At 36.2% G+C, this 27,009-nt stretch overlaps 4 protein-coding genes across 5 annotated transcripts; all 4 read left to right on the top strand.

Annotated features, from left to right (window-relative positions):
* LOC18766510 (urease accessory protein F) lies at window positions 435-7,558 on the top strand. 2 transcript variants are annotated; one of them, XM_020570067.1, is made up of 3 exons: window positions 435-5,899; window positions 5,983-6,032; window positions 6,487-7,558. In XM_020570067.1, the coding sequence occupies exons 2-3, from the start codon at window positions 6,022-6,024 to the stop codon at window positions 7,346-7,348; spliced, it is 873 nt and encodes a 290-aa protein (XP_020425656.1). In that variant the 5' UTR covers window positions 435-5,899; window positions 5,983-6,021; the 3' UTR covers window positions 7,349-7,558. The 2 variants fall into 2 exon arrangements, with proteins under 2 accessions (XP_020425656.1, XP_007200563.1); XM_007200501.2 differs by lacking the exon at window positions 5,983-6,032 and having other exon boundaries at window positions 436-5,899.
* Window positions 8,050-9,827, top strand: LOC18768572 (40S ribosomal protein S15a-5). Its single transcript, XM_007201471.2, has 3 exons — window positions 8,050-8,395; window positions 9,210-9,370; window positions 9,555-9,827. Exons 1-3 carry the CDS (start codon window positions 8,266-8,268, stop codon window positions 9,651-9,653), a joined length of 390 nt encoding a protein of 129 aa, XP_007201533.1. The 5' UTR covers window positions 8,050-8,265; the 3' UTR covers window positions 9,654-9,827.
* Window positions 10,911-19,375, top strand: LOC18766438. Its single transcript, XM_007200220.2, has 13 exons — window positions 10,911-11,480; window positions 11,578-11,643; window positions 12,059-12,124; window positions 12,213-12,288; window positions 12,880-12,957; window positions 14,159-14,256; window positions 15,031-15,104; window positions 16,054-16,141; window positions 16,249-16,406; window positions 16,613-16,655; window positions 17,328-17,393; window positions 18,339-18,416; window positions 18,953-19,375. Exons 1-13 carry the CDS (start codon window positions 11,382-11,384, stop codon window positions 19,070-19,072), a joined length of 1,110 nt encoding a protein of 369 aa, XP_007200282.1. The 5' UTR covers window positions 10,911-11,381; the 3' UTR covers window positions 19,073-19,375.
* Window positions 24,270-26,040, top strand: LOC18768301 (UPF0496 protein 4). The gene has a single exon (XM_020570509.1). The coding sequence runs from the start codon at window positions 24,528-24,530 to the stop codon at window positions 25,716-25,718; it is 1,191 nt and encodes a 396-aa protein (XP_020426098.1). The 5' UTR covers window positions 24,270-24,527; the 3' UTR covers window positions 25,719-26,040.

The following is a 27,009-nucleotide window of genomic DNA, read 5'->3' on the forward strand; positions in this document are numbered from 1 at the left end:
GTGTCTTTTGTTTATTCTGTGCCTTTCCACGTTCTACTTGTGGTTGTCTGAGTTTATATTTCTTGCCTTTTTTATTTTTTGGGATTACCTTGTAATGTAATCTAACAAATTTGCTGCCTCAGAAAATTGGTGCAATTTTTTATTAGCCTGGTGATGGAAACCTCTTTTTTTTGTTATGATTTTTATAGCACTTTATATTATAAGACTGCAGGTACCTGAATAGTTTTTTGTAACACAGTTTCTTATTACTTTCAATGAGCTTTAAAATTTAAATCTGGTTTTCATTTGTGAAGTACAGAACAGTTATGAACTGTTTGAGTACCTTTGAGCTTACTTGATGTCTCAATTTTCTTACTAGATATATTTATATAAACTAAAATCTTTAGAATATTTAAGAATATATATTAATTTATAATTTATATATTAATTATTTAATTGAAATGTAATTTAATGGTGTCAGGCATTTGATGTCAAGTTGGTTCAAAATCCGCCAATGTCTATGACCATGGTTTGTATTATGGCTTGTTGTGTATAATGGCATAGTTTTTAAGTGGATTTTAAAATTTTCTTTTCCGTGGTCTGGGTTAATTGCTAAGTGGGACTTTGGTGAACAATGATACATGCATTGGGCTTGGAGCAGTTTATGACTGCAGCCATTGATGGAAATGCAACCTAGAAAGCTATATATGACCCCTGTAGAAATCCTTGCATTCCTGTGATACGGGTGTTGCAATGTTAGGATGAAATTTTTATCTGCTAGTTGTAGGGGTATGGCTGACTGCAAGAGATTCCATACAAGTAAATTGTGTTTATCTGGTATATTTTCAAATTGGGTGTTCAGGACATGGTGTTGATTGAAAATCTACTCATGCTCATGGCTACGGTCGTATTTGTGGCGAGTAATTTATAGTGAATTGGTATTAAAATCGAGTGATGTACATGCATGCACTGAGCTCCGAGCTGTGGTTATTGATGGAAATGCAGGCAGCTTAGAAAACTATATATGAGCCTCCATGAAATCCTTTTGCTTTTCTGTTCGCAGGTGTTGGATTTAAAATGAAATTTCTGTTTGGGCTAGATTGGATTCTTAAGGTATGGATTGGACTTTGTAGTATTAAACTGTGTATGGAAGTGGATTTTGTGTGATTACAATCATTGGATCAGTTGCACTCCTTTGGCCTGATGATGGAAAACTCATTTCTGGGAGCGGTACTATGGATTATTATAAGTATGAGCCTTTTCTATCATTCTTTCCATGCTAGTCCTCATCATCATCATCATCATCATCATCATCACCACCACTCTCTTTCTCTCTCTCTCTCTCTCTCTCTCTCTCTCTCTCTCTCTGTGGCATGCATGGCCGAAGATGTGAAGAGGCTCATACTGATAATCCAGCAGCTAACCGTCGATGACCAGATATAGCTATGAGATCTGAAGGCTTATGCAGAGACAAATTTTACGTATGTAGTGATAACATCCTCTCTAAGGTGACCTTGCAACATGGATTCAATAAATTTTAGTCAACTGGAAATAGTTGTGGTGTCCTGTGATGCAGTGATGGTGCAGGAGCATCTGTTAGAATCTCCTAATCAAAGTGGGCATCAGCCAAAAAGGCTAAGTTTTAGTTGTATTAAATTAATAGGTTATTTTATTACTTGTTTTCCTATTCTTACTAGGATTTGGATTTAATTTCCTGTTTAGGTTTTTAATTTCCTATATCAATTAGGTTTTCTATATTCTAGTATAAATAGGCTATTAAGAGACTGTTGTATTTAGTTTTGTTGATGAATATAATTTCAGACTTTAGTATATAGAGTTTCTATTGGTGTTTTGCCCTAGAACTCAATTATCTTCGTTCCAACTTCAATTCTACTGCTTTATCCTTCTATTCTCTGTATTTTTGATATGTTTGGGTCACTGGACAGCAGCTTATAGCCGCTGCCCTGCATCAAGTGATCTTTACAATGGCACTCTGATCTCATCCATGGTTTTGTTTTTCTTTTGGTCTGGTATGTACTACAAGTGGGGAACTGTTATGTTTGATTCTTGTGTATATGCGCTTTATAAGCATAATTTGCCCAATGATGCATACTTGTGTTCTTTGGTGGTTGATTTGATTGTCAGTATGAGCCTTGATGCTTGTGTTTTTGAGTTGTTGTTGTTGTTGTTGTTGTTGTGGCAAGGCTGTAAATGAAAATCAAAGCCCACCATTATTGATACATTCAGGACATGATAAGATCTGAGGGCTTTTTTTCCTTTCTTTTCTTTTACTTGGGTAAGTGGTGTCGGGGAAATGGATATTTGTCGGTTTACACGTTGAAGGTATGTTGGCAAATGTCTTTGTTATCGGTCTTATGCTTTGTTGTTTCTATTCTTCATCATGTTGATTCATATGTGATAACAAGTTTGTTGCATCTATATAAATTTTCCTTTGGTTTTAATGTTGAAACCTATTAGCTCTTTCAACATGACAATGTGCAGTTTTTTCTCATTATTTTTCCTACTTTCTTTCGTTTGGAACTCTATTAAGTCTGTTAATTCATGTGGACTGGTGGAATTTTATAGTTGCAGTCTATGACAACTTGGGTGTCTTTTTTGCTTGTATTTCCATTGGCTCTCATTTTGACAACTATTTGCTGCCTCTTCCAGCATTAAAGGTGTATGCTCTGACTCTCTGGTTAAGAGTCCCCGTAATGTTAGTGTTTGACTGTGGGCTGTTTAGGTATTGTTGGGTTACAGTCTCTGTTTTGGCATTGAGGTTTTTGTATGCTTGTAGTCCCGGTAAGTTTTGGCCTATAAGTTGTTTGCTTAAGTACCTCAGTCCTGGTAGTGTTTAGTGTTTTTGCCTTTAGATTAGACAGTGGATAACTAGGTTTTTAATTTTCCAGGGCTTGCGAACAATTATGACAGATTTTTTCTGCTTCTTTGTTAAGTTGATTTATGGGATTAATCAGTCTTGCGCTCACTTGGCAAATGATTTTTCCTCAGCTTTATCTGATTGTGTACTTCTTTTGTCTGTTATAATAGTTCATCTACCTGCACCTATTTGAGTTCACCACCCGTGGTTAGCTCAATTTTTTTATTTTTTATTTTTTGAAAACCCAAAACTCCACTTTGGCCCTCGTTTGGGATTCTGCTTCACTTTAAAGTAAGAAGTTTAAGGTGTTTGGTAAAAATAAAATATCCCGATTATTTTAAAAGCAGTGGCCTTTTGACAGTAACTTTTAAAAGCAAGCTTTGAGTTGCTTTTCAAAGCTGCTTTCAAAAGAAGCAGAGATGAACCTTTAATAAGTTGCTTGGTAAGCAGAGACACCAACTGGTCCCAAACCCACTGGACTACAACTCATTGGTCCCAAGGTTAGCTCTATGATGGATGACGAAATTTCATCGAGCAGCTGCTTGGTTTGATCTATCATTGACCTTTATAACCCCACAACCCTCTCTTTCTCCTTTCCTCTATCTATGTGTGTGTGTGTGTGTATATATATCTTGGTTGTGGGGGATGGCTTTTGGTAGATCCCATTAGCATTAAGCTGTGAATGATTTGATGGAATCTATTAGTTCTGAGGGCTTTTGGTAGATCCCATTAGCATTAAGCTGTGAATGATTTGATGGAATCTATTAGTTCTGAGGGCCTTCTCACACTCTAGTTTCTCTCAGAGCTTTCTGTATTGAAGATTGCTGAAACTACTGAGTTCGTGTTTCCAATGTGTTGATATGAAAATAGCCGCATGTGTCCATCTGAATTTGATTGATTTTGCACATCATGGGGATTTGGATTGTTTAAGATTCAAAATTCACTCACAATTGCAAATTTTTTTCACCACTGCAGCTGTGTATCCATTTTTTTTCTTTTTTGTTTTTTCTTTGGCTAATGAAAATACATAATGAATGTTGAAGCAAATCCATTTTCATAATTCTTGTTATCATGTGGTTTATAGCACATCTATTTCAATCAGCTGTTTATGCTTTTCTGGGTTTATGTGGATGCGGAAGTTTTGAAATTTGAACGGTTTTCTGCTAGGATATCGATTTTTATATGACAGCACCTCCTTGGGTAATTATGAGCTGTTTTGTTTGCTCAATTATATTTCAGTTTGTAAAATTGTTCTTGTAAAAGATAGTCATCAGTTCAATTCTCACTCCCCTTGCATTCATTAATTTATCCATTGACGGCCGAATATTTACATATATTTTTTGTTAGCTGAAGTAATTTGCTATTTCCTTCATGTATAAGTTATTCTATGTGCTGTAGCTGTATGGAAATCATATATGGTTGGTTTCTTTTGGATGATGCTTTTGAGCATTCTCTGATAATATGCCCGATGATGCAAATCTGATTTCATGGAGCAGTGCTTCACTTTAAGCCTCCATTTGTTACACCACTGTGACCGTCGTCAATGTCTTCTGCTGCTGCTGCTGCTTCTTCATCTTCATCATCATGTTTATTATTATTATTATTATTATTATATGTGGCGATGATCCAGTGGTGTTCCTGAATGTTGATCGGCTTTCAATGAAGTTTCACTGTCTCAAATGTCTGAGGGCCCAAAACTTCGTTTGGCGATTTAATTCATTGATAGGCCAATGGATTTTACCTGTGCTGTCTAAATGTGCCCCATCTGTTAATTAATGAAAATACATTTACAAGCTCAATAACAGAAAATTATAGTACTCTTATTGAAAGACCACAATAAAATTTTCACCAAAAACAAAACACCAATAAAATAGAGAAAAAAAACACTTTTTTAGAATATAAAAAAGAACAAAAAAAGACCTGTTAGTTTGTGGTTAAGTCGCATTACTAGGCAAGGAGTGAGTTTGTATGGGCCAGAGGGAAGCATTAGCCCGTCTTAAACTACTACTAGCCTCCTTTTAAGACTACTTGCCTCCTTTTCTGCAAAGAGATATGAGAAGGATATTTAGAAAAACTTTTGCACACATGTCATACTGTTATTGGCAATTAGCAAGAATGTATGAGCTTCTCCATTCCTACTTACTTACATGGTGAGGGAAGTATATTAAATTAGTTTTGTTTTTGGTCAATAGTGAGCTGTAATGACTCACATCATTGCCAAAATCTACTAACCAGTGTCAGTGTATTTCGATTGCCAGCTTCTGTGTGATTATTAACACGTAAAACTAAAACTTATACGAATTTCAAATTAAAATCTGTAATTTGTTATCTAAAAAATTAAGAATTAGACTAACTAGAATGCTAATTTCCGTGTGTTTATTAACACAGGTATAAAAATAATATGAATCTCAAATTCAAATTTGTAATTTATTATCCGAAAAATCAAGAATTAGATTAATGAAGTGGTGAATCTCTCTTCTATTCCTTTTTAAACCCAAAGCTTTGGCACGTGGAATGACAAAAAATAAAACTAAACAAATAAACTACTGCCGACGTGTCCAGCCTGCCGCTGACGTGCGTTCTGCTTCTCTTTTGCTTTTGTCTGTTTGTTTGCTGAGAAAATTTCTACTTTCTTTCCCCTTTATTCTCATGGATGTTATTTCTGTTTGATGAGAAGAAAGTATGGGAGTGAGGAGCTACCATCGTTTCCTTGTGCATCTCTGCCATTGATTTTCTTTGTTAGAAATGTATAATTATGTTTCTCTGTGCTTTCCCTTCTCTGGGTTTTCTAATTTAACCCAGAGAACCAAAATGGGGTCTCAAATTTAGCGAAGAGAACAGTCTTTCTCTGGTTTTCCCAATTCTCAATGGTCCCTCTGCCTCAACCAAGAAAACCCAATTACGTTTAAGATTGATTTTTCACTTCTGGATTCATCTCTCTACGTCTTTCTCAGAGATTTGGATGTTTCTGTTTTTTTAACACATAGATTAAGGAGGCTCTTGAAATTGGCAGAAGTCTGAAGCTTTCGGCTTGAAAAGGAGGTAAAATCTTCTTATTAAAGACTTTCGATTTTCTTTAAGCATTTTTCAGTGGCGAGCTCCTAATTTTTGCTTAGTAACTACAGACTGCTACACCACCAGCAGAAATTTTTGGGAGAGAGTGAATGAGTAAAAGGTCTTACATTTCCCGTGACGCTTAAATTGCTTATGTTCTAGATTCTAGTATGTGTTGCAACTATTAGCATATACAAATGTTTTCTCTACTAGGGATTACGTAGAATACAATTTCACTTGAATTAGAGTTAGATTGTATGAATAAGAAAGCATTTCTGAGTTCTCTTTGGCTACTCTGCTACATTTTTAGAACCGTAAATTATTGTAGAGTAGATTCTGCCATTAGAGAATATAAGACCTTTTTTTGTTACTGATATTAATACTAATATGATTGAGCCGGCAAAATTTGAAAAACAGAAGACATTTCTGATTATGTGGGTGGTTAGTCATGAACTGTGATTCATCTTGTGAAAATCCCACATGCATAAGCTGTCTTGCAATAATATTTCTTTTTATTTAAGCATATGGTGTTTCCATCTAACTCTAAGCTTGATTTCTCATTGTGTGTCCTGCAGGGCAGTTTCATTTTTTCCACAGGAGGAGGAGATGGAGATAAACAAAGAAAACAGGAAACGTCCTTCATCGGACTCTCTTGTACAGCAAAGTCAATGGCAACTGCACAATTCTGACCCCCCAACAGTTGCCTTTGCTCGTTCTATGGATCTAAATAGAGAAAACAAGAAACGTGCTTCATCAGACTCATTTTTACAGTGGAGCCAATGGCAACTGCTCGATTCTATCCTTCCAACAGGTGGTTTTGCTCACTCTTTTGGTCTTGAGGCAGCAATCCAAGCGAGCATAGTCTCTTGTCCTGAAGATCTCCAAACTTTTGTAATCCATCTGTTGGAGAATACTGGAAGCTTACTCCTTCCTTTTGTCTATTCTACAACAATGTCGCCTGATTCTGAGACCAGGCGCAAACTCGACAAAATGTTGGATGCAATGTTAACTAATGAAGTGAGTAGGAAGGCATCAATTTCACAAGGGTCGGCATTGATGAGGGTGGCTGCATCCGTGTACTCAGAAATACCATATCTTAAATCTATGAGGGAAGCTTCTTTAAGTTCTGGGGTTGTTTCTTTTCACCATGCCCCTATGTTTGGGGTTATATGTGGTCTGCTCGGGTTGGACAGCGCTACTTCTCAAAGGGCTTACATGTTTATTACAATGAGAGATGTTATTTCTGCTGCAACAAGGCTCAATTTGGTAGGGCCCCTTGGTGCGGCTGTACTGCAGCATCAGATTGCTCCTGTTGCTGAAGCTATACTGAATCGATGGAAGGACCGTCCAGTTGAGGAAGCATGCCAAACTGTTGCTTTGCTTGACATTGTGCAAGGTTGCCATGGCTACCTGTTTTCTAGACTGTTCTGTTCTTAAAGTCCCCAAATAAATGCATCAAATGGTGGAGCCTGCTTGAACTTTTCTTAATCTTCTTTAGGAAAAGCTTCATCCAAAGACTGAGGAAGCATTTAATTCAAAACTCTCTTTTCAAGATGTGGAAGTTCCTAGTTACAAAGAGAAAATATGTATTACTCAATTTCTTTCTGGTTTTCTTTCAACTCAAATACAGAACAGGAAATTCAAAAATAAGACCTCCTAAAGAGAAGCGCTTAGATAGATGCACGTATTTATGGCAAATTCAGAACACTCATGGAAAATCACCCACATAAAATATGTCAGTCAACATCTACTTCACAGATTTTCGTCCTTTTCAATTTACTGCTGCTGACAGTAATTTTATAAATTGGAACAAATCTGTCCGGTTTTGGCTATCCATAACAATGACTAGGGTTTATGGTTTTCTTTCTGGTTTTTCATACCTTGGGAGAACCATTCCAATATCCGCCTTACTTTACCCTCTTTCTTTTTCATTCATTCTCATTATGAATGTGACAGAACTTGGATCTTTTAACTCTAGTTACATCCAGTCGCACAAAAATTTCAACATGCTATTTTTATTTTTTTTATAGAACCAATGGTGTGAGAGGGAAATTAAACCTAAGATTTCGGGTGGAATCATCTCTTAATCACTTTGTCTACAAGTTCTTTGCTTTTATGTATTTTTACATTACTACAAGGTCTGCTAATGTTACATAAGTTAGGAGGTCTTAGTGTAATTTTTGGAACGTTACGAGTTTTTGTGTAAACATCACAAAAATCATGGGGTATCCGTTTAATTAACTTAAAAAATAAATCGCGGATAATCAATAAATAAATCGCAGCAACACCATAGTGTTCCTACAGAGAAACAGAGCCATCCTCTGGGTTAGGGTTTGCATTTTGCAAAGAGAAAGATGGGGAGGATGATATTGAATAATGCGTTGAGGTCAATAGTGAACGCGGAGAGAAGAGGAAAAGCCACTGTGGAATTGCAACCTATCTCCACAGTCATGTCTTCTTTCCTCAAAATCATGAAACATCGAGGTAAACACCTCCATTTTCTTCCCCGTTTCTTATACGGGTTCTGTTAATTAATGCTAAACTATCCAACTTTTCGGCATTCGTATGAATTTTCTGCTTCTGGGTTGTTGTAAACTTAGTTTTGTTGAGAGGGTTTTGAAATTCGTAACATTGTAGTGATTAAGGATCTCTATAACTTAGCTAGTATGGCTCTAGGAACTCTATTTTTTTTTCAGTGCTTTCTGTCATGAATAAGATGAATTATCATATGTTTTGGAGCTACTTGGCTTGAAATAAACTGTTGATTTGGAACTGGAGTGAACTTGGAGATGATAAAGGGAAGTTTTTTTTTTTTTTTTTTCAAACATGGCGTTGCTTCAGTTGGAATCTATAATCTTAAATCTTCTATTTTTCCTCAAATTAAGGGCTTTGAAAGTAATTGGTTGTGACAAAACAAGGTTACCTTTCTAAAGATTATGCAACTGGAAAAGACATCATTTCTAAGTATACCCGTATACCTTGTATTGATGATGCTTAGGAATAGAGGAATTTCTTCTAAAGTTTGGATGACTTTCAACAGCTGTTATAAGAACTGTGTTGGTAAGCAAAGAGGGGTTTTGTATTCTCTATATATACTAGATGAAGGGGCCTTCTATTTGGAAGTTGTTGAACGTACAGGAGAAACATAAGTAGCTAATGAAATATTTGGCCATGTAATCATTACATTTCTTGTTTGGTTTCTTTGGAGGAGGGAATGAGAAATCCATATTGTCTCCAAATGCTATTTGTTAGTTTGTTGCATGTGTGCTGTTTCTGAGTGTGGTATCGTTTCGATCAGGTTATATCAAGGATTTTGAAGTTTTTGATCCGCATAGAGTGGGGAGGATAACGGTTCAACTACAAGGCAGGGTTAACGATTGTCGAGCTCTCACTTACAGGCAGGATGTCAAGGCAAAGGATATTGAGGAGTACAAATTCCGTACGCTTCCAACGCGCCAGGTTTGTTAACTTCCTGATCCCTCAAGATCTGGCAAAATTCTTGATTCCTATTTGTCCCTTTTATTACTGAAACAGCCTGGCTGGAAAGGTCTGTGTGTTTACTTTATGTCATGGATCAATGTGTTCAAGAAAGGTTAACATTTTATGGTTTTCTCTCCCCCTCTCCCTCCCCCTCTCCTTGCAGTGGGGTTATGTTGTGATCACAACTCCAGATGGTGTCTTGGATCATGAGGAGGCTATTCGACATAATGTGGGTGGTCAAGTTCTTGGCTATTTTCATTAACATCCTGTGGATGAGAAGAGTGAAAAGGTTTTCCTAGTCGTCTATGATGAGAACCTGACTTCACCAATGAGATATGTGTTGTTTGGTTGACTTTAAAAATCAATCTGTGTGAATCTTGTGTACTGATGATTTAGATCAATGGAAGAACATGATCTTGGTTTCTCCTCTTCAAAACCCATACATAATCACTTATTGTTGCATAGAAACAGGACAGAGAATGGTTATATTTGAATCTAATGAATTGGAGAGCATGCAATGTGAGAATGAGACATAAAGTTGGAAAGCAAAAAAAAAATTGTTGGACTGCATGGCATTGTCATTATTTATTTTCATGGAGAGAGATGTGTATATCAAGTGAAATACGTATTATTGTGGTAGAATGAGATGTGTACATGTTGATGGAGGACTGATAAATTACAGAATCGATGAAGTTATTTTTGGTCGAAACAATCAACGAAGTTAGAACACAGTAAGAATTTTGTGATCTCAATCGCATTTCCAAAGCAAACTTCAACAAGGTAGATGACATATTAAGACTAAATGCTTTCTTATTCCTTAAAATTGGGCAAAATTTCTTATTTCATAAATATTGAAATGATAAATTGAACCAGAATGTCCATTGTCATCGGCAGAAGAGTCAGTTGACTGACTGACGATTAGAAAGTGAACCAGAATGTCCATTTTTACGCATGTAGTTTTTCTTTTTTATCATTTGGTGTCTTGCACACGACTTTTGTTCTGTGATAAAAATAGGCCTGTAAAATGGCAGTCTGAGTCTCACCCTATTTTATGGGCTATGGGCTGGTCCGATATAATAGATCAGCTCAACTTCTCTCGTTGTGTATAGGGCAGGAGTTTGACCTTAACTTTTGTGCTCATGAGCAGCTTGGCATGACCCGATAATTAAGTTAATAATAATATTTTTATAAAATAAGCTAATATTAAATATAATCCCAAAACCATAAATCCAACATAACCAAAATCCTAAATTAATTTAGTAGCCTAAATGAATCCTATCACTACCAGCTGAAGAAGCGTCGGCGCTGCCACACTGTCAAACGAACAATCCTCGTGAAAAAAAAATTGGATGATTTACAACCAACTCCGTCAAATACATGATAGAACTAAATTTAGAGAAGATGAGAAGTATTAGAGAGTGAATTTTGAGAAAATGATTTGATTGAGGACATAGCTCAAAAGAGATGATGGGGAACTTCAACCTAAGCATGACCCAAAGAAATCAATACAAAAAGCTTCTTATTCAAAATGTCCAAAGGACTTATTAACTAACCCAAAAGAAAACGGAAGAAGGAGAGGGGAGAAGGGTAGTGATGCTTCTTCTTCCCCCTCTATTGAGTGTTTTCTTTGGGAAGAGAGTAGAAGAGAGAGTGCTACGTTTTCTTGATGGGTTTTTTTGTGCTTTCTTTTTTTGGGTTAAATTTTTTTTTTTTTAGTATAAGCGATAGTCTAAACTATAAAGAGATATATATTTTTTCATACACACTACAATGATGTCATAAAAACTTTGCATGTCAATACAATTTTTTACTAGACTAGATTATGTTGACTTGGGTTAAATTTGTTTAAGTTACCTTTACGGAAAACTTCAAATAGGGTTACCCGCTAAAATCCTAAAACCCCTATTCTACCTCTATAGCCGTTATTCCAGTAGTGACAAATTCGCGCCACGTTGTATTCTCGACGACCCTATCAATTTGCAGGAGGAAGATGTTGGAGGCCAAGAGTCTGAGCAAGGCGGTGGTGCCGTCCTCTCTCATAGAGAATCCTTCTCCTGGTAGCCTCCAGTCCACTCGCCTCGCTCTCCATGTACTCCCCAAAACTCTATAACCCTAACCCTAACTCTTTGGCTTTCTCCAAAGTTCATTTTTTTGGTTTTATTATGCAATTATAATTTCGTTGTCAGGTTAGCGAGGACTGCTCTTCTTGTTGGGTCTACATCGCCTCCGGTTGCCAGATTTACAAACTCCAGGTATATGCCCGCATATCATAATTTGAGTCTTTTTGTTTTTGTTTCTATTATGGTTTTGAAAGTTGGATACTTGCTTATTTTTTATTAAGTTTATTGTTGGTATAGTCTTCATGGTGGTGGAGCTCATATGTAGTACCAAATGATTTTTCAATTAGTGGGACTGTATAATTTGGGTGTTTTTGATTGCTTGTAGCTTTTAAATATGAGAGGCATGTCTAAAATTTGATTTGGAAAATTGTGAAGAAACATGAGTTAGATAGCCAAGTTCAAGTGAGAAATGTTTGTTTATGTTCAATATGCATTAGACATTTACCAAAATGTAAGTATGACATAATTTGCTCATATATTACTAGTCAAAGTGTATGGTGGTTAGGCTAAAAGCTTTATTTTCTTCATTTTCTTTGTTTTTACTAAGATTCCATTGGAAGCTTCTCTGATCAGCGAAGGAAAAGAAAGCCTTCTGATCCCAGTACAAACTGAGGTATGTGATCTCATGAATTCAATCACAGATATTCAGTAATGAGTATATTATGTGTTAATTGTGTCATCAACCCAATGAACCCTTGAAGGTTATGAACTCTTTGATGGTTAACCGCTGCCCTCATCGTTCAGAAATTCAGAGTATAGTTCTTGCTGAAACTGAGAGTAAGTGATTGTTGCAGTCAGGTTTCATTTTTTTGTTTTCTTAGGTGGCATTCTTTGGAATATTATCTTTTCACATTTTGTGTTGGTTGTCCTTGTCCATGACATCATTGTTAAATTTTGGGACCTAACATATATAGAAGAGATGAGGGTACATGGTACTTTTGCACATTACTCCTCGTCTTTGACCTCTTATTTTTTAAGGGTTTTGTGCACTTCTTTTATTATCCCAATTGAAGAGTGGTGGTAACATTTTGTGGAATAATTTCTTAGGCCCTTGACCGTTTTGATGAAAGAGCATGACTAATTTGCACATTTTTATAGGATTAAATGTCAAACTTAGATGAGGACATTGGACAGAATTTGGCTCCTCAAAGTGTTTATCAAAATGCACAAAAGCCTTTTGAATGTAGAAAATTTTATCCTGAGGCTGACTATCTCATTTCAGATAATGGAGAAAAGTCTTAAGAAAATGTACAAATATCATTTCAGAATGGTTTTGGACATGTGCTCTTTTAAAGAAAAATAATAATGGTTTTGGACATTTGTGTAATTTACTAATAGTTTGCTATCTTGATATTAAAAAAATTGCAGGCACGGGCTATTCAATGTTGGGAACTGTTGATTCTTATGGTCATCTTATTGTATCTAAACTAGATACTACTGGTACAGGTGAAATTTTGTATTTAAGTTTTGATTTGTGGTTCTATTCTTGTTCTGGGGATTTGTTGGTTTTGTGGAATGTATGCTCATAAATAGAAAGAAAAATGAAGTTGGTGGCCTCCCGGGGAGATGATTTATTATGAGTCCTATTCAACCAAATCTCTGCCTCAAATTTTCATAATGTTTGGAATAGTTAGCATACAGGTTTTTGCTTACCTTAAATTGGAGAAATATTTTGTTATCTTTTGGGTAGGTTAAGTTGCTTGGTTACCAATGGCATGCTGGTGGAACTTTGGTTTCTTAAGTTACTCTCACCTATCCATTTTGTAATAAATTTTTTGAATTTTTTGTTTATGACTAAGAATTTCATTCACTCACATATAGGAATGTTAAATCACCCTTCTTTCGAAATGATGATGCATAAAAGTGGGGTGTCCATTCATGGTTTGACTTGATTGTCCTTTTTCTGTTATTTTGTGCTGTAAGTGATCTTTGCCTAATTTAACTATTCTGTCTTTTAGGTTTCTTCAATACTTGTTTGTTTTATGTAACTTTACTCTTATACTTTTATCCAAAAGTGTCTCTATTTTGAATTCACCTTATGAAACAAGAAATTAACCATAAATAAATAATGACTCAAAAGATACAGACAGAAAGTTTATTTTTCATGAAGACTCTGTAACTACACTTTGCTACTCTTGAGCAACTACCTAACTACCCTTTTTGAATTTCACCTATGAAAAATAAAAAACAACTGAAAATGAGTAACCAGAATTGCTTAAATATGGAGTAGTACGTAGTTTAAGGCAAAAGGGACTTCCCATGAAAACTTTAACCTCCCTTTCCCACTCATGAGTAAATAAATGCCTAAAATGCTTTAGCAGAAGGTAAAAAGAGTAACTACTTATTAATCATCTTGACATTGAGATAGAGTTACAAACCTGGAGCATGTGCAAGAGGCTAGTGCAAAAAATGGCCAATGGTCATCAGAACAGATATTAAACTTTAAAATTCCAAATAGGGTTTACCAAATGCATCGGTTTTTTCTCCCCTTGTATTTTGATTAGATACATTCTATGCATCATTTTACCAAGAAAGTTAGGCAGAATATTACATCATCAATTGAATTATGTGAAATGGTTTAAACTATGCACATATTTCAGTTTTTGTTTGGCTTACTAATTGTAGGATTAACCTATTAAATTCTCAGATGTAGAGAGGCTTACTTATTCAGTATTGCCTCGTGATTGTGGCATTGGAGAAAGTGGTTGGGCGGGGCTTTGCTTCAGTCCAACACAATGGTCTACGGTACTGAGTGCTTACTTTTATTTTTACGCTTAATCTGAACTTTTGCATTATGTTTCATTAGTGAGTAATCAGCTGAGAATACCATAGTTGAACCATGTTCACAAATATAATATGAAGTGCACTGTCTTCATTCTTGATAATCACTTTAATATGTTGAACTCTGTTTGTATTAGATTTTATTTTCTAGTGTTTTAGTTGTTTCTCATTTACAATCAAGATGATTGAGATTTTAAGAGTCTTTTTCAAATGAAACCTGGTTTTTGAAGGTTATTCCTTTGTCTGTAAAAACTTTTCATTGTCTTCTTAATTTCTTTTTCTTTTTTTTCCAAAGGGGATTTTTTTAATTTGTGTACAAACTTTTTTTGACACAGTTCCAGTATTGTTAAGCTCTTGGAATTACAAATCAAAATCATTACAGTAATGCGAATTTATATATATATATATATATATATATATTTTTTTTTATATAAAAAGTGGTTTGGCATTATAGGCCCAAGTGTTATTCAGAGAAGCTGAGTTTATAAGAGACAATGATGTGCTGACTACTATAATTTTACATTATAAATAAAAGTTGGAAGGAAACTTTTATTAGTCATATGGAGATGTCATTCCTAACGAGAAACAGGACAGATCTGCTTTTGCCGGTCCCTTCCTTTCTGAACATTTAATTAACTCAATAATTCTTGGGAGACTATGATTTGTTCTATGATTTGTTCTCTGGTTAGATTTTCCTACCTGTACTTCTCTATCCCTCTTAATCATCTCTTATTCCAGGCAGCTGTTGCACGTAGCTTCTGCAAAACCATCGATGTTTATGACCAGGACATCCATGTCAGGACATTATGTACGTAAGTGTTACAGGTGGTGCTGGAATAGTTTTTTTGTTATTTCTAGTGGAAATTACCATCCCTGACACTATTTAAAAAAAAAAAAAAAAATTCCATATAATTGCAACCCTTGTTGTGTCAAGAACCTAGAGTGTTTGAAGAAATCACTTCAGCTGGGAAATTCATAAATGCCATCTTCTGAGCCCTCAAAGGGAGATTGGTGCCACAAATCTGAAAGTCTATTGATCCCATACAGTCATTGCTAATGGATGCTTTTCCAACATCACATAATTTTATGGTGTTGTGCATTTGTGTTCAGCATTTATTTTGAACTAATCAACAAACAGAGAAATGTTTGTGACCAATATTAATGATTATACATGATTTCTCATTGCAAAAAAATTTCCTGGCTTGAATTAAATCTTAAAATTTATTTTACACTTCACTACAATCAATGTGATGGTTTAATATGCTTTCTACCAAGCAAAGAAGCGCCGAAGTTTCCTCACTGTGATTTGTAATATTTTGAAAGGTAAAACATTATCACCTCTGGTTGTTTCTGGAACCGCCATATTGTCTCAATTTACTACTGCATATTATGCCAGGATGAAAACAAAAAATTAATTAAAGAATTGAAGGTGAAATCCCTCTTTTAGTCAATATTTGTTTTCTATATTTTGAATAATTATATTGTCATGAAAAGTTGTTGGCTATCCGGCTTGTATGACTAGTTAATGAAAAATGTGTCTATGTAGATTGCATACATGATTTGGTGCACCCTGCCCAAAATTTTCATTTCACATTAATGGTTGACTGATCACGGCTATATTCAATGTAGGTTCTGCAGCTATTCAGAAAACCTATATGCATTACCTAAGATCCTTATAGAGCTTTCAGTCAACTTGTGTTGCATTACTTTTATGTAAAAAGATCTTTGTGGACCTTTGTTGTTAACATAGCCATTTTACAGACTCTGGTACCCATCATCACTGAACTTCACAAAAAGTTCGCATTATGGGAACGAGGGCTCTATATTAGCAATCACAGAAGGTTCCCAGGTAGAACTTTTATGCTTTATGCATTTTTAGGTTTTCAAATGTTATCACGAACTTTATTCTTCAGTTATGCTTTAATTGCTCAGCTTCATCTATTGGAATAACTGTAGCTGACTATATGGGACTTGAGAATGAAAGAAAATGGTGGCTGTCTACAACGAATATGCGGTTCCCTTGGTGATGCGTTTTATGCTGTTTGCAGTTCTTCAACTGGGAATATTGCAGTCGGTGGAGCTGATCGTACAGTGACAATCTATGATCCTCGCAGGTTGGTACCATTTGGTTCAATATCATATCCATGTTATTCAAGTTACTCTTGGTACTTTGATTCTTGTTGATTTAAGATTTTATGTTTTCCTCTTCAGAAGTTAAGGAAAAGAAATAGAGCATTAGTTTGTCTTTTTGCTTTTTCTTTTCCATTCTGCTAGGAACTGAGAACTGGAACCTGATATATGATATGTTCATTTGATGTAGATGGTCAGCATTATCAAGATGGGTGCACTGCTCAAAATATGAGGTCAGTTTTAACCTATGCTGCCTTGTTTTTGTTTATGCTCCATTTTACAGTTATTTCTTTACATTTTCACTCAATTTTTTCTCCTTTTTACAGTGTTATTTTTTTGCTCTTTCATGTTGGTATATGTGCATTATTGTTACAATACCTAGCTTGCAACTACAGAAATTAAGAATCCACGTAGGTTTTATTGTCTGAAAAGGATCTCGGACTCCATATTCCTTGTTTTCTTCTCCATGTATTCACTTAATCATGGCTATAATATGCTCCTATGTGCACCATACATGACTTGCAAATAAGTTGAATTTGCAATCAACAAGAAATTTGATTCTTAGAAGTGATACAGGGTTTGTTAAAGTTATTGCAATGTCAAAACTAAGGACTGGTTTTGGTTTTTGGATTGGAATTATTAATGATAATGACTGGAACTTTTGAAAATGGATTACCTATGTTACACTCAGGTCCTTTACCACCACATCATTCATGAATTGTTTGTATCCAGGGTAAAGAGTGCCATGGGTATGGTCAAATGCAGAGTAAATAGGCCGACGTTAATTGTTGACTCCAATCTTGAATATAGTGAACTTCCACTCTGTTTTTTCAAGCTACAGAATTTCCTTCTTGTTTCATTCTTTGCGTTATATATAGCTGCTGGAGATAACATTTTAACTGCAGATAACTGGGCTTGCATTCTCTTCAGTTGACTCCGACTATATCTACATACAAGGGGTTGACTATGAGGTGATTTCAGGTTTTTTACTTAGTGGTAGTTATGTTTTTTCACATGGTAACTTCATTTTTAGGCGAATTATTTTGCTTAACTCTAGTAGTTTATTTCTTTTAGTAATCACCTTAATTATTTTTAACAGATTGGTTGGATGCATTTATGTTGTTGTAAGGAAAAGTTAGTGTTCGTATTTTGTTATGAACACGAAGATTTTTCAAACTTCTGATTAGATGGTTCTTAAATTTTTCTGGTATTTATCCATCAGCCACCATGTGTGGAATCACGTTCACACATGTACACACTGCTATAAATTGGATCATGATAAGACAAGGTATCTTTTAGGTTAGTTGTTCGTAAATAATTAGATGCTATCCAAATCTGTCCTTGGGGAGTGGCGATACCATGGGCTTGCTCTTCCCAACTTATTTTGCGACATTGGTTCTTGCTGTCCAACACAGTTAGTATGTAATAACTACATTGTACCAACTTCCTGGAAAAACAATGAGATCCATTCACTAACATATAGAAACTGTCATATATATTTAGTAATGTACTTTTCAGTTATATAATTATAACAATAATTGGAATACCAATAAAATCTATAGTTTGAAAGAAACAAAAAATGGAGACAGCCAAAGCTCAGAACTAAGTCCTCGTTGTTTTGTGCTTCCTAAGGGTGCCTAAGCAAATGGCCAAGAGAGCCCTAGGTGGCAACACCAGCCATGTCATCATGAAGATGAACCATAAGACACTCAGGGGTGACAAGCTTTATTTTCATGTGTGGGTCTGCTACAAAACGTTTTTATGATTAAGAGTTCTTCTGTAATACAAAACTTTTTTTAGTTTTTTAGCAAAGTTCTTTTAAAATTTAATAGAAACATGAATGAAGTTACTTTGGTTCTTACTAGTTGACTTGTTACTCTCAATTCTCATTGCCCCACCTACAACTGTATTTGCAGGTCTTTTGTGGACAGTGGAAAGAAAGCAGCAAGGTATTTTCATTTAGAGGAGACTCAAACTGGCTTGGATTTAGCAAGGTATTACTTCTTCTAATGATTTGCATGACATATATGTAGACTACCCCTTCTTAGGCTAATTCTGTTGTCCTATCAATCAAAAGCTTAAATCGGTCGGATTACAACTTTGTTAATTGTAAATAAACTTATAAATTTTCATCTTCTTTTTAAAATTAAGTTAAAAGGTCTGATGAAATTAACCAAACCAAATTAGAGGGAATTGGTTCTCAATTGGGACCAGCAGTTATCCTTGTTATTTACTCCGTGTTATAAAATTTAGGCAACCCACAGTCCGATATCAAGTTTGAGTTTGTGTTTGCAAAGAAAATCCATATAGTAGTTACTTTTTCAAGTTACACTTAAATTATTGGTGTCTTTCTGCCAGCAAGCAAACATGTTTTTTTAACTGACCGAGGACATCCAGCAAGCAAAGAAAATCAATAAGTTCTTGGTCTACAATAAATAGTGCTCTTCTAGTCCATCCATACAAAGACAGCGTTGCTGTGCTGTATTGTATAATTGCCTTTAAAAATCTCAAACTGTATATGTTATTGCAGTGCCAAAACAAGGATGTTCTAGGTGGATGGTGCGACTCGGGGAGTATCTTTGTGGCCGATGTTGTAGCGAAAGAAAGCGATACAAGCATGCTGCAAGGTTTTGCCAATGGATCTCCCTAATGCTGTGTTCAACTGTCATCTCATCTATATAAGATGACTTTCACTTTCGTGCAGTACAACAGAATTGTAATAGCACAACCATGCCCCCCATTAAGCAACGATCCATATTGACTTCTTACTTTTTTAGTTGTGGAATTTATATTTTGTAAATGGAATGTATGGTTTAAGTTTTTCTTCCTTAAAAAGGCAAGGCCAAGTCTGAACCAAATCAAGTGTATTACTGGTATATGAACTGTTTCGTGATTGCGGTGGAAGTAGGGCAGGGTCAAAAGCCCATATCTAGAGCTTGGATCTTGTTTTTATTGTTTTTGTTTTTTGTAACTAGTTGAAGAGCTGTGGTCCTCTGTTTGAGATGAATGTGTCAAAAGTCAAGGGTCAAGGTTGACGGATATGGCGAATGGGCTATGCTGCTGTCTGGTTGGGGGGCTTTTAGGGTATGGTTGGTCTGGGTTAAGCCGACCTTAAAATATGAAAATGGGCCCCACCCTACTGTTGAGATCCTCAGCTCAGTCTCCATGAAACAGCTTTACCAGTTCCTAAAAAAGTCTCCCTTTTATATTCATCTACAAGTTGCAGAAAGATTATGTTTCATAAATCAAATTGATGAAAGAAAAAAATATATTAGCCCATTTTGGAGACAATATTTCAAATATAAGGATTTTATTAAATATTAGATAGATGATTTTTAATTCGTAAAATATAGTTGTTTGAAATTCCAAATTTTACGTAAGAGTTCGCAAGTTCTAATCCTCCCTTCTCTCGTTCACACGAATGAAAATCTATTTCAAAAATATTTTGTTTATTTAAGCTTACATTCTTGTCAAAATCCAAATCCATCTTTTCTGAACCATTCAACCCAAGTGGATGATAATTGATATTTAAATGACATCATGGAGAATTTAAATAATAAGTGAATGGCATCACCAAGAATTCAAAATTAAAAAAACAATTTGAAGTGAAAAAATTGTCTGTCTGTCTCTCAGCAACAGGACGAAGAAGAAGAGTGCTTTTCCAAATATTTCGTGAATGGCCGCATATAATTTTGACCCTCCTTGATCAAAACGACATCGGCACACACGTCCCATTCCCCCGCATCAAACTCGTCTCTGGAAGCTCTTGACTCTTCTTGATCTCGAGTTTGACTCAGTCTTGAGGCCCAAGAAAGAACCATATCAATTTGTTTTTTTGGTATTTTTTAACATGTGCATAATTGTTTTATTTATTTATTTACAAAGCGATATTTTAATTATTTTAATGTACAAAAGGAAAACCAAACTCATACGCAAAAGGGCAAACACACTGTCTCAATCAACTAGATTAATCTTGAGGCCCAAGAAAGAACCATATCAATTTGTTTTTTTGGTATTTTTTAACATGTTCATAATTGTTTTATTTATTTATTTACAAAGCGATATTTTAATTATTTTAATGTACAAAAGGAAAACCAAACTCATACGTAAAAGGGCAAACACACTGCCTTAATCAACAAGATTAATCCACATATGTACATGTGCGTAATTGTTGAAACAGATAATATTTAATTGGGTGAATGATGGGTTTCTTTCTTGGTTTTGGAAAAGGGAAAAAAGGGGGAAAAAGATTGAGTTTTTCTTTGGTTATTTTGGGCAGAGAGACATATCCCAGATTTATTGTAAAAGGGAGACGTGTGAAAGAGCCAAACATGTACATTTCACAAAAGCCAGTCCCCACGTAGCGGGCCATGGTTATAACATATATTCGGGCCTTTAGCCATATAAATTAATATTTCAAGAATTCAAATAAAAAATAAAAAATAAATTTTTTTTTTTTCTTTCTTGTTATGTAAGTAAGAGCTTCTATATTCTTATCAATATCAGTGTGATATGTGTGTAGAAGTTTTTTATATGTGTTTTTGATGAATTATTTTTGCATATCCGTCAAACTGTGGTTCGTAAAAAAAAGAGAAGCAGTATTCAAAAATAATATTAATTTCAAGGACAGCAACTTGCAATTTAATACAATGGTCCACAAGTTGTGGCTGCGTCAGATCATAGGTCCACACACATATTCCTAATTTGATACATCCATGGGAAGAAGAGGTTCTAATTCGAAGGAGGCCTTTCTTCTACATATGATGACTTGGTAGATTGTTTAGTCATTGGTCCAATTTTTTGTTTTGTTTTCTTGTTTCAAAAGCCCTATTAGTCATCTTAACATAATTTAATTATCACTAATAATTAACAAATTCACACATCAATTTATATGTAAGTATTTGATTAACTCCTCACATCACATCAACATGATGCAACTACACAATGTATAAAGTTCTTGGGTGTGACTATTTGAACCCAAATATTCCTCACTATATCCACCTTTTTAATTAAATATAGTTTTCCTAATTTATCCTAATATAAATTAATAATAAAGAACATAATATTTAAAGCAAGAGACAAACTAACCCAAAAAAAAAAAAAAAAAAAACTATATCCATCCTCATCTCCTTCATCAATTTCCATATTTGAAAAATTGCATATTAAAAAGTGAAGGGAGCTGCATGAAGGCTAGAGGGGTCACCTCTAAGACACACATCTACCATCACCTTAATTCTTCCTTTTCGCTATACAATTTTCCTTTCAAGTTTCACTAATTTTTCCTTAACCTTAGTTAACATATTCAAGTGTAACACTTCTGTCATACATGTACGCACATATTTTTTTAACTACTTTCATTTTTTCGTAAACTTTTTTTAAAGATACGGTAAAATACAAATTTTTTAAATCAAGAACAAAAGATTAGATCAAGTGTTAATAGTAAATTGCTTTTGAGAAATATTTATTACTTTGTATTGTATAATGGAATTGACATCTGTTTTGTTCTTGAAAATTGGAAGCTATAACAAGTGGAGCATTAAGCTATTAGTATTATTTTTTAATAAAAAATATAAATTAGGCATGTCTTTTGTGAAGAACACTATTCACGATATTTGTAATTGTGTCATGTGAAAAAAGTGATCAATTCCAAGAACCAGTTAGGATACGGCGATATGATGTTAACTTTTCATAAAGATTTTCGAGATTCCAAACCTTCGCACAAATACAAAATTAAAGGAAGATGAACTTTCTTGAAAATCAAGCATCCATCAACTTCTCTCAAAAATACTATTAGGACATTATTAAATTACCAAAAACCCTTTTGTTATGAGTTTTTTTTATTTATTTCTCGATATAAGCGACATTGGGAGAAGGAGTACACATATTATTAAAGTGTCATGAGAGTTCGAACCTGAAACCACTGATGAGGTTAGACTCTGTTGGCTTGATGAGCCTAAACGATATCTCGTTTGGAGCATGTTTCACGAAATTATAAAAAAAGGGAAACTAAAGCTATTAGTGATGAAATTGGAGAAGAAGAAACATCCATTTTATGCATTTTTTTCTACATGATACATAATATATTTTAATATTCTGTATTATTTAACAAGATTGATGTGCAAGTTATTTTGTTTTGTAGTAAACAAGATTGATGTAGTAGTCATTTATAATGGTATTTATACAGGATTTGACTTCAACTGTCATTTTCCAATTAGAAAATAATAATAATAATAATAATATAAAATTAGGACGGAGCCAAAAAAAAAAATATCTGAAGCCTGCCAAGTGCCAGGCTAGCTTGAGCCCAAATTCTCAGTTTTGCAATCTCCAAGATGTAATTAAAATGGGATAATTGTCATTTAAAACTTGAAAACAATGCCTCATTTGAAATAAATGTTTGTTTAGAGATTTAATGTTTTTGGATAATTGAGATTATTAAAATAAATAAATAGATTTTCAGTGTCCCCTATCAATAATTTTCCTTTACTTTTGGGAAAAATAAAATAAAAATATTATTATATTCCCTTGTTGTGTGAGATAATCTGCCCTAATTCAATGAAGAGGAGACCCAGTCAGCCTCAACTCCACGTCCTTGGAGAATGGGGTTGGGGAGCACCAAATCCACACGTGAACTCGTTTTCTTTAATCAACTTGCCTAAAGAGATTCTCTTTGTAAAGTAATTTTTGTTTTTTTTTCATAGGTAATTCTCTTATAAATATTTCTTTTTATAGGTCGAATATTTTCCTTTTTTTCTTCTTCTTGGAATGCATGGTCGGAATTATTATTTTACTGCCCCCAATATTAGGACGACCGTCAAAAAGTCTCACCACTTCACCTGCCTTCTCAAGAAAGTACATAAATAGAAAAAGGTGACAAGATAAAAGAAATGGACAATTTTATCATCATTTCCTAAAGTTTGAAAATGTGATCAAGCATTTATTAATTACTTTGTCTTTAATCTTGTTTTAGGAGACGTCTTTTTCACGTAGTTAAGATCAGTTGGCTAGGATAGTAAGCTTATGCTTACATCCAAATTCTTAGTTTCTCTTTCATATTATCGGTGTTCTTGCCTATTTCGTAGTGTATAAATTGAGTCATGGTACAAAATTCTTATCTTTCTTTCTTCGTACAATTAAATTTCATCTCTTCATCTTACCTTTTCTCGTATCAAGCCTGTTTTAAAAGTTAAACCTTAAAATTTGTTTAATGGTAGATCCTGTCCCTTTTGATGTTCACAACCTACTATTTACTTCAGCAGTTGATACTGGTGCGGGACCCACATAGCGAACAACATACACACTGGACGGGAATTTGACACTTCTTTTCTTCTACGAGAGAGGGACAATTTCGTCTGTTCAATTTTTAGAAAAGGACACACGTCATTCCCGTCATCTCGTCCGGCCCACATCCCCCGGGCCCCCTCTCACTCCCTTTCTAGAAGGACCCGGTCAGTCAGTCAATCCCTCGCTCCACCTCCAATTTACGCGCCAACGAAGACCCAGCTGTACCGTCCACGTGTACACTCCCTCTGCACAACGACTTCGTCCTCATCCCCCACGTGGCACAACGTCAGCCCGTCCGTGCCCCCTCACCCTCGGCGAACAATAACACACAACCCCCACCAAGCCCAAAGTTACACGAAATCAACGGTCCAGATGCAACTTGATCTCAGATATCTGAGGACAGAAAGATTAACAAAAGAAAGTAGGTAAATAAAGAAGTTAAAAGTTGGAGTTCCCAAATATATACATCGTGTTCAGTCCGTGTTTAGTTCGCGTTCAATAAACTTTGATTAGCAGAAAGTAAAGTAAAATTAATTACTGAGATTAAGTTCCCTAATTATGGTTTTAAAAAAAAACTCTTAATCTCATTTCTTCTCCAAACCCCGAACCTCATCCCACCATAAAACGCGGCACTCTCTCTCCGTTTCTATCTTACTCTCTCACCTTCTTTTTCTTCTTCTTCTTCTTCCACCTCCATTAAAGCTCTCTGTCTCTAGGGCTCGCTTCAATCCAACCAACATCCAAAACCAAAAAACCAAAAACGATTGAATTTGAATTTTATAAATTTATCAAATTTGGGGGTTGTGTGATGTGAGAGAAGAATGCCAGCGACGGAATATCAAGGGTCGTCAGCTGGGTTCAACAATATTGGCCGTTCAATCTTCAGCCTCCGACGCGATCAGTTTAATTCAATGGAAGCCCAGAGCCATAGCGGTGGTCAAGGAGCTGTAGACCTCGACTCTTTCCAAACCCACGTCGCCGATTGCTTCATCCACCTCTCCTCTTCCTCCCAAGACATCCTTTCCCTCCAATGGCTCCGAGACCTCCTCGACGCCTTCCTCCAAATCCAGCAAGAATTCAAGAACCTCCTCCTCTCCTCCATCAACAAGCCCCTCCTCTCCAAGCCCACCGTCGACCGCTTCCTCTCCGACTACTTCGAGCGCAGCGTCAAGGCCCTCGACGTCTGCAACGCCATCCGCGACGGCATCGAGCAGGTGCGGCAGTGGCTCAAGCTCCTAGAAATCGTCCTGGTCGCCCTCGGCCGCGACAGGACGCTCGGCGAGGGCCAATTTCGTAGAGCTAAGAAAGCGCTCGTCGACCTTGCCATCGCAATGCTCGATGACAAGGACTCCTCCAACACCACCCTGGCCCACAGGAACCGCTCCTTCGGCCGGAACAACCCGACAAAGGATCACCAGCATCACCAGCAGCACCGCTCGCTGGGCCACTTCCGATCTCTTTCCTGGAGCGTTTCACGGTCATGGTCGGCCGCGAGGCAGCTCCAGGCGATCGGAAATAATTTATACGCCCCGAGGCCGAACGAGATTGTGGCCTCCAACGGGCTAGCGCCCGCCGTTTTTACGGTGAATTCGGTTTTGCTGTTCGTAATGTGGGCCCTGGTGGCGGCGATCCCGTGCCAGGATAGGGGCTTGCAGGTGCATTTCACGGTGCCGAGGAGCTTCGCCTGGGCGGGGCCCATGCTGTCGCTGCACGAGCGGATTCTGGAGGAGTCGAAGCGGCGGGACCGGAGGAACGCCTGCGCGCTGCTGAAGGAGATTCATCAGATCGAAAGGTGCTCACGGCTGATCGGTGATCTCGCAGACTCGGTGCAGTTCCCGATCTCGGAGGAGAAGGAGACGGAGGTCCGGCAGAGAGTGCAGGAATTGTCGAGCCTGTGTGAGGGGATTAAGGAGGGTTTGGATCCTCTGGAACGGCAGGTCAGGGAGGTGTTCCATGGAATCGTGAAAAGCCGAACAGAGGGCATGGATTCTTATGGAAGACCGAATGAATGAAGAAGATGAGAGCAATCAATTTTTGGATTTGGGGGAGGTGGCGGCGGCGGCGGGGGCAATAAAATTTGGGTAAGGAGGAGGAGATATGACTTTTTTTTTTCTTCTTTTTCTCTTGTAATTTAATCAGTGAAATCGATCAGCAATTACCATATATTGTGTATAGAAATCAGGATTATGCAAAGGAACCTACTTCTTGGAGGTTCATGTTTGCTGTTTTTTCTTCTTCTTTTTTTACCCTTTTTTATCTTTCTGTTGTTGCTTATTTATTTTGCCTCTGTATAATGAAATTTCTAAGCATGCTTCTGGCTGCTGCTCTTTCTCATTTTGTGTTCAATTCTTGCGCAAATTTTCGTTTGATCTCGAATGCTTTCCGCCTACGACATAGAATTTAGGTATTTGAATTTGAATCCTTATATCAATGTACGAAATGAAATCATCGAAATGTCTGATAATGACTCACTCTCTATGAGGGGGGCAATCTTTTGGCTTTCTTCGTCATTGGATTGCAATTACTTATATTTTGATTGATTGGTTACTGCAAAGTGAGAAGGCCCCAAAAAAAGAAAAAGAAATGTGCTGTTGATTGTTCTTGGAATTTTCTGCTTGCCATATTACAATAGGTAGCTTCAACCAGACAATCAGTTTCCAACTCTCTCTTTATGGAAAGGTTGTTATCAAGACTGCTTTTGACTTCCATATGCAGTTCAGTGAGGCTCAATGCATTCTAACCGTTGGTAAATTGCTCTACCACTTCTATTGCAGCTGAGATTGATTGGTTTTTTATATATATTATTTATTCTGGTTCCCTCGCTTTTATTGCAGGAATTTGCCTATGATTTTTCCTCTAATGGAAACATATCCAAAGTTCTCAAAGAGGCTTTTGCCTATTTGCCGCAGTGGGGGTGTAAATTTTTAAGCTCCTTGTTTGTTCAACATAGTCCTCTGCTCTTTGGAACTTGCCTTCTTCCCTTTTGCCTCCCTCCTATGTTCAGCCCCTGTATATTTAAGTTCCCTGTCTTTTTCCACTGTTTCGAAATTAGTATATCTTCCTTGTACAACCAAAATACTAGTTTTCCTACTGATGCTACTTGGTGTATGTGGTTCTGTTTGATCTCCACCTAAATGCAGCTCTGATACTTTGAAGCAGTCACATCTTGAAGTAGCTGGAACAGCTGCGCTAAGCTAAGGTCACTCACCTGCCCGTGTGGGGGCGATTCCTGACTCTGCATCAACCGGAAGCCTCTGACCGAATACGGCCTTTGCCACCTATTTTAACTACACCAGATATCAG

The sequence above is a fragment of the Prunus persica genome, chromosome G8, assembly GCF_000346465.2.
Source record: "Prunus persica cultivar Lovell chromosome G8, Prunus_persica_NCBIv2, whole genome shotgun sequence".
Taxonomy (NCBI): Eukaryota; Viridiplantae; Streptophyta; class Magnoliopsida; order Rosales; family Rosaceae; genus Prunus; species Prunus persica.